The 12,716-nt window shown below is 31.5% G+C and overlaps 1 protein-coding gene across 1 annotated transcript; it reads left to right on the top strand.

Annotated features, from left to right (window-relative positions):
• Nucleotides 1-7,085: 7,085 nt before the first annotated feature.
• LOC145137184 (glucose-6-phosphate/phosphate translocator 1, chloroplastic-like) lies at nucleotides 7,086-9,503 on the top strand. Its single transcript, XM_079071324.1, has 5 exons — nucleotides 7,086-7,851; nucleotides 8,017-8,242; nucleotides 8,331-8,553; nucleotides 8,826-9,039; nucleotides 9,221-9,503. Exons 1-5 carry the CDS (start codon nucleotides 7,354-7,356, stop codon nucleotides 9,230-9,232), a joined length of 1,173 nt encoding a protein of 390 aa, XP_078927450.1. The 5' UTR covers nucleotides 7,086-7,353; the 3' UTR covers nucleotides 9,233-9,503.
• Nucleotides 9,504-12,716: the final 3,213 nt, after the last annotated feature.

Genomic DNA, 12,716 nt, shown 5'->3' with positions numbered 1-12,716 from the left:
TACTTCCGGTAGCAAGGGGAAGAGCTCGGGATGATTGCGGTGCACACACACACCATCTGTTTAGCCTGGGATGTTTTTACTCTGATATGTTAGACAGATTTTTATGATATTTGAGATACATGATCTATGGTTTTATATGATGTTTGGATAATTATGGTTTTATCAATGATTCAAAAATGAAATTTTTGGACTGTATTTTTGGGATGTTTCACCACGCTGTTAGGTTTATAATAGCACCGTATTATAACCTAATAGTCCAACACATGGTCCTAACCCTCCTTTTACGATTACGATATTGTAAATATCAAATGAATAACTAAATAAAGAGACAAATGATTATACCTTTCGTCCATATCGGCCATCGTTAATACGCACTCTCAAACTCCACACATCACTTACCGACTGAACAATATCTCCGCCGACACCACGTCGTGTAATTCCCTTCGCCACATCGTGGCAAATGCCACGTGTTGATTCGATGTTGACATACGTCTAATCCCATCATCACATTGCCACGCCATGGCGATATCTTCACCACGTCGTGGTGAATATAGACACCACGTGTCACTCTGGTGTTGACACTTGTCTAACCTCATCATCCTCTTGCCCTGTCTTAGCCATAATTTCACCATGTCGTGGAGCGCCGAAATTATCCTTTCTCTTAAGTAGCAACATACTTTTAAAATGGTCGTAACTTCCTCATACGAAATCCGTTTTTGATATCCATACGGCCGTATCGGAGAGTATTGCAACTTCCTTTCATTAGTTTACCACTAATAACTTTACATTTTTAATTTTATTTCTCATTAATAAGGTAAATATTTTCCGGTCGTTACATTTTGTCTCCCAAAGAAATTATACACTTTAATTAATTGAAGATTTGGGTTTATTGGGAGCTAAACCAACCACAACTCCAATGGATCCAATATGAAATCTACAAAATGATGTTGGTGATATGTTTGATGATCCATCACAATATAGACGATTAGTTGGCAGATTGTTATACTTAAACATCACACGGCCTTACATATCTTTCTCAGTTCAAAAGTTGTCCCAATATATGTCTAGTCCATGTGTTCCTCATTATCAAACAACATGTCATTTGGTTAGATATCTCAAGCAGAATCCTAGATAAGGGTATATTTTTATCAGCGCAATCCTCAATGACATTAAAGGATTTTTGTGATGTAGAATGGGGAAAATGTCTAGATTCTTGTCGATTTGTTACAGGATTTTGCATCTTCTTAGGTGACTCTTTAGTTTCTTGGAGATCACAGAAACAACCAACAATTTGAAGATCTTCTGCTGAAGCTGAGTATCGGGCTATAACTTCTACTACATGTGAACTGATTTGGTTAAAACAACTTATGGAGGATTTTGGTATTAATCACAAAGAAGCTGCTTTATTATATTGTGATGATGATACTCCAATCAAAATAGCTTCAAATCCAAACTTTCCTGAGCGTACAAAGCATGTAGAAATCAAATCGCATTTCGTGAGGGATAAATTTGTTGATAAGATGGTTCAATTAATGCTAATTAGAATTCATTTTCAATTGGCAGATCTTTTCACTAAGCCCCTTCCGTATACAAAGTTGCAACTATTTATGTCCAAGATGGCATAAAAACATTTATTCTCCACTGCCATCTTGAGGAGGAATATCATAATTATATTAGTCATTATTAGATAGTTAAGGACTTAAATGTAATTTAACTATTAGTTAGTTAGTGTGGTTTGTGGTTGTTAGACTATATAGAGTGATTACTAATGATGTAAGAGACTCGATTGGTTGGATACAGTTTCTCTTTCAATCTTCATTTCGTTTCTCTCGTAATATATAGGGTGAACAAAAACCAAATCAAAAAACCAGAAAATCAAAACCGAACAAATAAATTATAGTTTGATTTTTTATTTTGTAAAAATCGAGCATATGCAATGCAGTGCAGTTTTGCATTATATATCGCAGAAAAAGAACTACACCACACCACAAAGCCACACCATATGATCTTATAAATATTTAAATATGTATATAACTTATTAACATCCTAATCCTAATAAAAGAATCCTCTTAATGACACGTGTAATATGCTCAATGCCTTCTCCACTCCAAATTAATTGACTATTTTACCCTTAGCCTTATAATCGATAAACATCTTTCCATAACAACTCTTTTATCCTTCATTTCTTTTTCCTTCGCTATCCCGGTAACTTAGCAAATTCATTTATCTCCCCATCAAATCAAAATTAAAATTCCAATCAAACCAAATTCAAGGCTTAGTTTATGTTAACGATCAGTAAATCAAAATTTAGGTTATTGGAGCATGATGTGATGATCGAACAAATTTTGGAGTCCAAGTAATAGAAAACTTATGAAAAGGTTTTTAGTTTTCTTTTGATGTCGATTTTGATGAATTTTTTGCTTGTTATTGGAGTTGACTAGACAAGCAGGAAACAAGGATTGTTCCAAGACGCATACAACTAGCAATGATGAATGATGAAGAATTGAGTAACTTGATAATGACTATGTGATAATATACATACCGATCGTCATCTCTATCAATGTTACAGGTTCTAGCCTCTTCTTACTCTCAATTTCACCATCTGAGATATAGTTTATAAAAACGTCTAATGCCTTTGCACACATGCATCTAATTTTGTAGTCATATATGGTTTGATTATTGTTGTTCCTGTTCTTAAAGGCTTGCAGTTACATCCTTTGGCTTCCATCCCCATTGATCGATATGATTGTAAACTTTGATATTGGGAGCAACGATTTCGGGTAAGTTCTGTTCCTCAAATCTATCAGTAATTCAACATTCTCCCATCACATCCACCGCCTCTAATCAAAATGCTTTCACATCAATCGCATTAGTGTTAATTCTTTCGTTGTTACGATCATATATATACTCGATTATTATCTTACATTTTAATAGCACAAAAATGCATGGTGGGCGATTTGCAAACTAGATTATTCTGACTTGCACACCATATGCTCGACGAAATGCCATATTAAAGAATATTATGTTTGCTTTGCCTCTTTGTGGTGGAAAACTGTAAAATAGTTGCTCTCTTTTTCATTTTTAGTGATCTTCTCTTACATTTTAGCATTGTACTTTAATGGTTATGCATAAGGACCATCTCTATTACTCTATTTGTGTTATTTTCTCTATGTGTTTTAAATGCAAGTAAGATCCTGTCAATTATAGCAATGTAGTTTCAAAGTACTTTTTTTTACAATTATAGATATTTACTCTCATTGATTTGTTTATTCTGTTAAAAAATTGCTATAGTTTGAAAGTATGATGAATTGCATGATATAGAACAGTATGATGCTACCAAAACTGAATGTTTATCTATTGATGCTTCTGGGAACAAGAAATGACAACATGAACAAGAATGTATAAATCTATTTGTTTACTTTTAATATAATGATGATGAAAAGCTATATAATAATTCAAAATTTTCACATTTAGTTATATATTTAACTTTCCAAAATCTTATTTAGGACTAACGGGAGGTGTCAAGTCCTCAACAAGAGGCGATACTAGAACTTCAAATGTAATATGCAGACAGAACAGAACAACAAATAAGGTTACATACACAACCTTTTTTTTTCTTGAATGAATATTTTTATCCTTAGTGTTTTAGTTAATCAATGTTGATTTATATGTGGTAACTGAATTTGTATCGAGGTATATGAATTTATTTTCCAAGGCTACACCATGTCCGTACTACAATAACACTCGACTCATGTTCAGCACTTCCCATTATGGTTGACTACAAGATAGATGAGATGGGCACATATGTTTGTACTTGGTTCCTAATATAAAAGAAGATAATGAAGGAAAAAATATTGAATTCATGTTTATCTCTGTCTAGACAAAAGATACAATTAGAAGCACATTGTGTAACAAGCATGTGAAGTTGTAGTGTTATGTTTGTGGAATTATGTTGTAGGGTTTAATTGTTTTCTTGAACTTTAATGGTGATATGAAGTTATATTATAAACTTAACATATATTTATATACATTATTATTATTATTGTAGTGAATGTTTTTTTTTTTTGAGTTTTATTTGATGTTAATTAATTTAATACTAAATTTCTTTATCATTACTCACAATTAAAAAGTTAGACAAAAAATGGTATTTGTTTTTAGTACTTTGAAAATACTAAGGTAACTAATTAGAGAAAAAAGGTCGTATTTTTTACGAAATAGCTTTTTATGTATCATATATATATATATATATATATATATATATATATATATATATATATTAATTTTAAATAAATGTAAACAATACTTATATTTTATTAATTTATTAAAATTTTAGAAATATGTTGATTTTGTATTACCATTTTTAATTATTAGTATTACTTTTTTTTCTTACTCGTGGTTTCCACGGGTTGTAACCTAGTTTATATAATAGATTACTACTCCAATAGTTGAACCTTCGGTTGAAACTCACAAAAATATCATTCCTACATCAGAGCCTTTGGTTCAAAATCAAGATAATGTTTTTGGGGAATATGCAAATCTTGCTGATGATTAATTTATTTTGGGTGATAACAATGATACTTTTGAAGTTGTTCTTTTTATGTTTTTCTAAATTACGTTGACCAAAAAAACGAGATTTTTATTTTCAACCCTAAGTCCCTAAATCTTCAGAAAACCGCTTTACACTTGTTTTGGGCACAAGTAGTCTCAAATATGTTTTGGTGATAGTTTTGATATTTTCTAGCATTTTAGTCACTAATTCGTCAAAAAGTCATTTTACATTTGTGTTCGACTTATTATAAGCCCAAAGAATATGTTTATAGTCCATCGGTTTTGCACTTTTAAAACTATCACATATGAAAACAACACATACTTATTGTGGTTTATAAATCAAATCGAACACCATAAAAACCGAACCACAACTATAACCATAGACCGCACTAACATAAAATCCGAAATGTGCGATTTTAACAAGCTAAAACCGACCAATGTGGTTTTTAGTACGGTTTTAAACAAAACTGCAATAAACCTCCCCAAACTCATCCCAACCGGACATTATTTTTATAATTAGTTTTTAATTTTATTTTTCAAATTGGCACGGGTATTTTTTACTAACGGGGGGGGGGGGGGGGGGCATCTTTATACCCAAAATTTTAATTTTGTATACAACCAATGCAAGTATCCAAAAACTTATAGAGTTAACTTTTCAGATGTTACAGTCAACATCATTTTCACCCTAATTTGACGTTCTATATTTTTAACCCTAATTTGACGTTCTATTCAACAAAGGTCTAGTGTATATCTATCTTAACATTATTCTTTCCAAATCTCTTATGTTCCTCTCGTATTAATTCTTCATTTGCAAAATTCAAATATATTCAGCAGTTTAACAGCTATCAGATTGCAAAGAACTTGCCACTTAAATTAAAAATAAATATAGATCTTTAAACCATAAAAAATGATATTGACAAAAACGAACACATTGTTATCGAAGATGTCGGTAAATGACTCAACTTTTACCTTTTTTTTTTTTTTTTTGAAACGGCAAATCTAACATACTCCTAAACTACACCTCAAATCCACATATGTCCACGACAAGACTTGAACCCTCAACCTCAAGAAGGGAGGGCAACACCGGATACCGCTGGACTAGAAGCCCTTTGGTACTCAACTTTTACCTACTTATCAAAGTGACCAGCAAATCTAAAATGGGTATTTCAGATGGATGATATATAATGTGAATATTAATTTCAAATAATTTTCAAAATTATCTTCTGTGAAATCTAAAATGTATTATTTCTTCATTTTTTTTCAACTAAATGACACATTGATGTCTTTGTATTGTAACCTACTTTGTTTTTGTTATTTTTTTAACTTTGTGTAAAAATTCAATAAAAATTTGAAACATTTTTCAAAATTTCGTACTGTTCTTAATACCCAAAATTTTAATTTTGTATACAACCAATGCAAGTATCCAAAAACTTATAGAGTTAACTTTTCAGATGTTACAGTCAACATCATTTTCACCCTAATTTGACGTTCTATATTTTTAACCCTAATTTGACGTTCTATTCAACAAAGGTCTAGTGTATATCTATCTTAACATTATTCTTTCCAAATCTCTTATGTTCCTCTCGTATTAATTCTTCATTTGCAAAATTCAAATATATTCAGCAGTTTAACAGCTATCAGATTGCAAAGAACTTGCCACTTAAATTAAAAATAAATATAGATCTTTAAACCATAAAAAATGATATTGACAAAAACGAACACATTGTTATCGAAGATGTCGGTAAATGACTCAACTTTTACCTTTTTTTTTTTTTTTTTTGAAACGGCAAATCTAACATACTCCTAAACTACACCTCAAATCCACATATGTCCACGACAAGACTTGAACCCTCAACCTCAAGAAGGGAGGGCAACACCGGATACCGCTGGACTAGAAGCCCTTTGGTACTCAACTTTTACCTACTTATCAAAGTGACCAGCAAATCTAAAATGGGTATTTCAGATGGATGATATATAATGTGAATATTAATTTCAAATAATTTTCAAAATTATCTTCTGTGAAATCTAAAATGTATTATTTCTTCATTTTTTTTCAACTAAATGACACATTGATGTCTTTGTATTGTAACCTACTTTGTTTTTGTTATTTTTTTAACTTTGTGTAAAAATTCAATAAAAATTTGAAACATTTTTCAAAATTTCGTACTGTTCTTAATTATGAATATGTTTTTGAAATTTCAGTACCTCGGAAATATGATTCCAAGATCTGAAATATGACTCCGAAATATATTTTTCTCAAAATATATATTTTGATATAATTCCCGAATAAATCCCATTTTAGATATTATGATTTATGAATTTTTTTCTTTTTGAAACGGCAAATACAAATATATTGATAAACTACTTATTCTCAAATAAATTATGATTTATGATTAGTTATACAAAGATCAATAATTTGAAAATATATGCTATAGCATATACTTTTGGTAAGAAAAAGAGTGTACACGTGGCGGATGCTGATAGGGTATGGTTTAATTAAGAAAAGCATAAGCTTTGAGAATCAGCAACCCTTCGAAGACCGCCCTTTTCATTCCACCACCCTAGTAATAAATTACACAAATATTTTATTCGATCAAAAGTCGTCACAGATCCTGATACAATGAACACATGAATTGTTTGGTGGCTCTAGTTTCCAATTCATATCTTCCTTCTTCCCACCCTACATTGCAAAAATCAAATATTCCATAAACAAAGTTTCGATTTGTCAATTTTCCAGTCAAAACCCACTGTTAATCACTTGATCCAACAAGGGTTTATACAATTTTCAATTCCTGATCGTACACGATGATGTGTTCTTTGAAGCAGTCTCAGCTATTGGGCTGTGGCTCCAATGTTATCAGTCACCGGAGAAATCCCCTTGTGCAATTCTCCGCTTCACCATCGATTTCTATGCCCAAACTTCCCAATTTTTCCGTTTCCTCCCTTTCAAAACCTCTACATATTTCTTCAATTCATACTCTTGGATCATCGGAAATACAACCCAAAAGGAAATCGTTGCCCCCTTGCAACGCATACGAGGCTGATCAATCCGATGGAGGAGGAGTTGTCGAAAAGGTTGAAGCAGCAAGAAAAGCGAAAATCGGTTTTTATTTCGCAACTTGGTGGTTTTTGAATGTGATTTTCAATATTTATAATAAGAAGGTTTTGAATGCTTTTCCATTCCCATGGTTGACATCAACTTTATCTCTCGCTGCTGGATCTCTCATCATGTTAATCTCTTGGGCAACGAAAGTAGCCGAAGCACCAAAAACCGATCTCGACTTCTGGAAATCCTTATTCCCTGTAAGCAATTTAGGGCTTTTTTAGGTTTAATTTCATCTTATATCTAATACAAACACGGCTCTTAAGTTCTAAGCAACTACATGATCTGGGTATTGTGTAATTCATCGTTTCATACCTGGGTTCATCGAATCTTTAATGAATCTTCAAAAAATTAATGTTTTTTAGGTTGCATTAGCACATACAATTGGCCATGTAGCAGCAACTGTTAGTATGTCAAAAGTAGCTGTTTCTTTCACTCACATAATCAAGAGTGGTGAACCGGCTTTCAGTGTATTAGTTTCCCGGTTCATTTTAGGAGAAACTTTCCCTATGCCGGTTTACTTATCCCTCATCCCCATCATCGGTGGTTGTGGTCTTGCTGCTCTTACAGAACTCAACTTCAACATGATTGGTAATCAAATCATCAAATTTTCTTTGATTCATGAATCGTTATCAATCTTTGAGATTTTTAATTTGGTTTTTTGACTTTTGATTTTCAGGGTTTATGGGAGCAATGATTTCTAATTTGGCCTTTGTGTTTAGGAACATATTTTCAAAAAGAGGCATGAAGGGGAAATCTGTTAGTGGGATGAATTATTACGCTTGTTTATCTTTGCTTTCTCTCTTAATTCTCACTCCATTTGCAATTGCTGTTGAGGGCCCACAAATTTGGGCAGTTGGATGGCAGAATGCCATTACTGAAATTGGACCCCATTTCATTTGGTAATCACATGACATCTCTACCTACTCTTTTGTTTTTTTTTTTAATCAAATTTCAAAAATTGTTTTCTCAATTGTATATTTATATTAGTCTATTTTGTATCACGACAACAAGTTTTATTACTTTGACTCTTCAACTTATATGGTGCCCTTTTTGTGTGTCATATGACTAAAGGGTTTTCGAAACTATAAAGAAAGTTAATGCTACAAGGGTAGGTATGTCATTTACTCATTTTACATTTATCTTAACAATTTTTTTTTTTTTTTTTGGATAGGTGGGTGGCAGCTCAAAGTATCTTCTACCACTTATACAATCAAGTTTCATACATGTCACTTGATGAAATCTCTCCTTTAACTTTTAGTATTGGAAACACAATGAAACGAATATCTGTCATAGTCTCCTCCATCATCATCTTCCGTACACCTGTCCAACCAGTCAACGCCCTTGGAGCTGCAATCGCTGTCTTTGGAACTTTCTTGTATTCTCAGGTAAACTTGTTGCTCTTTCATGTCCAAATTCGTCTTTTCAACTGCTCACCACATCAAAAAAATTGTCGTCTAGTTCAATGGATTGTCCTATTTTGGACCACATTTGGCAGAAATTTGTCTTTTTGATGCTAAAAACACAAGAGTTTTTGTAAATTTTCGTGATTTGTATTTTTTTTTTCAGGCGAAGCAATAAAGTTGGATGAAGGATTAAAAGATTCGTGATTGTACGATAAACAAGAGGCAAAAAAAGTGGAAGTATTGATATAGTTGTGTATGATCTCCAAATAGTGAGGATGAGGGGAAACTTTTGATTTTTGTAGATAATAATAAGATGATAATAATGAAAAATGGCAAGTATAGTTTGCATGTCATGAAACGAAGGTGTAGTGGACTTTTGATTTCTTTCTTTTTTGAATAAAACAAAGGCAAGATGAGCATAATCTTTTCACAAGATTACAGTGAAATATCACGGGTCTATATATTTTCAGAATTTTGGTGGAATATTTTCTTCTTGTGTTTTCTCATTTCAAATTTTCAATATTAGAAAACTGGACTTATTTTATTATTGTGTTTTCTTCTTGTTTTATACCACTATTTGGGTTCTATGGACTTACAGAAATGACGTGGCCTTTAAAGCAAATAAGTATAGGAAAGACACCATTTATTGATTCCATTATCTTATTCTCTTTGGATTGGTTTTGTTGTAGGAATGATAAGGGTAGCAAAAATTGGAATAGGTGGTTAACTAATTCTATAAAGCCTTAGGCTATAGGTAACTTTTTTTATTTTTTTGTAACACTATATGAAATAAAAAACATAATTTATAAGATAAATAAATATTTTGAAAACACAAAAAAAAAAAACATTTCATTAATTAAAAACATAGAAATTTAAAACCTAAAATTACTAAAACACACATAAAACCTAACAAATCAAATACTACACTACCTAATTTTTTTAAAAAAAAGTAAAACATAAAAACCGTAGAAAAATACTACTCGGCGTCATCATCCTCATCATCCTCATCATCCGCCTCGTCGTCACCGTCTGCATTCTCGTCGTAATCATCGCCCTCATCCTCTTCGTCTCCTTTGTATTGTGGTAAAATCACGTTTACCTCTGGCATCCCATCGTAATTGGAAAAACTCATAATTACGTTCCAAATCTGAAGCTATACGTAAAAATAAATTTCTACTAATACGAAAACGGTCTTCGAATTTCGAAAGGTCATAAAGACTATCAGGGGCAAAATAATCACGTACCAAAAGTTCATGTGCCGTCTCTTGATCCCGATTGATATATTTTCTATGTTTCTTCTCGCGGTGTGAAGTTTCGCCTCTCTGACGAATCACGTCTTGTGCCGCAGACAATAGTGTGTGCAAAACCAAATCATCATCAGAACCGCTATCCATTTTTTTGTTGAATTTGTATGCTTGATTTGAGAGAATTTGTATGATTGTTTTAAAAAAATTGTGTGTAAGTGGATGTATATATAGATAGAGAAAGGAAATTAAAGGAAAAAAGTTTTTTTTTTTTTTATTTACTAACCCCAACGGTCAAAAATTAAAAGGGCCAATGAATGTTCGCGTCTTCGTCCGTCCTGGGAGCCACGTCACCACCAACCCACTGAATCCAGGGGCGGTGTTCACGCATGGAGAGACCCTCCACGTAAGCATTTCACGCGTGGAGGGACCTCCACTCCTGGTAGCCTTAGCTCTCTTATATTTGTATTCTGTACATTTTCTAACCTCTGGCTAGTTTGTTAATATGATTCCCCTTTTGCTGTTAAAAAAAAAATATATTTAAGAATCCACTTCGTAATCTAATATACTTAGTTTATTAATTTAAACATTATATTAAATATAAAATCTAAAAAATGTTAAATAAACATAGAAAAATGTCAAAATTATTATTTTCTTAATAGGTAAAAATATTGATATCGTGTTAAATATCAAATCCAAATAAAATGTAAAATGAACTAAAAAATTGACAAAATATAAATTTTATAATCATGAAAATATCCAAACAAATATTTTTTTATTAGTTAACAATAATAATATTTAAAAATAATATAAATTTAGAAAATATATTATGTTATCTTGAAGCAATGATTCACATTTGAAATATAATAATAATAACAATATAGATCAAAATTAAAAAATAGCAAAATAATCTATTTTTAGAATAGTTAACCAATAGCCATAGTTTGAAATAAAACTAATTCGAAATTATATTTAATTTTACTCATATACAAACCATGATTGAGGCCGTTTAGTCGATATGAATTTTAAAAAATGTTTATCTAAATTAATTAAACATAAAAATTGTTAAAATAACTAAAATAAAAAATAAAAATTATTTTTCCATTAGCCTTACTAAGATATTACATTTCATGAGTTATGTTGCTATTACAACCGCACTGAGATTTCCTTTTCATGAGTTATGCCGCTACTATAGTTGCCGTTAGATATTCCCTTTCGAGGCTTATGTCACTGTTTCATCCACATATAGATATTCCCTTTCATGGGTTAAGATTGAGAGTCTCGACGATTGCGATATTGGACTTAATGAGATCGACTTGGAAATGAGATAGATGCATAGTGTATTACTAATAATTGTTGATTGAAATTTTCATTGGTTTTGTTGAAACTTTAAAAGTTGATTGATCTTATTGGCCAACCAATGTTAGCTTATATTGACTCGTTTGATTTATTTGATTATGATGAACCTTTGACTTTGGAATTTTTGGTTACCAAAACTTGACTTTGGCATTGAAGTTGACTTTGATTGTTGGGGTCTTAGGATCCTTCAATTTAGATAATTGATTCTTTGATATTTGTGTGTCATGAAAATGTAACATCCTATTTTTAGGGCTAGAAAGTTTTATTTTAAATTAAATAAATTAAATAGACTAAAAGTAAAATACATAAAAAAATAAAATTAAATAATAAACATAATAAATAATGTTATATTGCTAATTAAAATAAATAATTAAGTAAAGATATTTAAATTATAAATTTAGGAAGAAGGGTTAAAAGTATCAATCTAATAAAAGATGAGATTGACTAGATGAATTAGCCAAACTAGGTGCATATGCCTTCAATGTCATAGAATACGGTGGAGGAAGATCAAGAGTAAAATATTTGTGAGGCCTAGATCAAAGTTGGGATAAATGGTACTAAATAGCTAAACTATTTCCAAGGAGGGACTAAATATGACATAGACCTATAGTAGTTGAGTATATAAAGGAGGTGTTCTCCTCAATTAGAGGAGTGAAAAAGCCATGAACATTGATTTGAATCTTGGAAGGAGAGACTGAGTTGATTTTTGGTGAAGATTTAAGCTAGAGTTTGGACAATAGGAGTTACCATCAAGCTAGAGTTTGTAAATCTCTTTCCCTATCTTCCTTAATTAGCGATATACGATTGGGTCTTTCCCTAAATCCGAAAATACTAAGTAATCTAGAGTTCAGTTTCTAAGCTCCATTCTTTTGTTAGATTCAATCTCCAAACAACATCTCTCTCATAGATGCTTGAATGGAGTGTTGATTGGATTTTGAGCTTCTAAACCCTAAATCTTAAGTGAAATTTGAAATACACCATTAAGATGAGGATTTGTCCATGATTTGATGTTAGAAGCATGTGGTGATTCATCAATGGAACAATACTTCACCATAG

Source organism: Lactuca virosa, chromosome 9 (genome assembly GCF_052849685.1).
Source record: "Lactuca virosa cultivar CGN04683 chromosome 9, Lactuca_virosa_CGN04683_v6, whole genome shotgun sequence".
NCBI lineage: Eukaryota > Viridiplantae > Streptophyta > Magnoliopsida > Asterales > Asteraceae > Lactuca > Lactuca virosa.
Note: the sequence above shows the minus strand (reverse complement) of the source record. Positions and strands in the feature narration are given on the sequence as shown.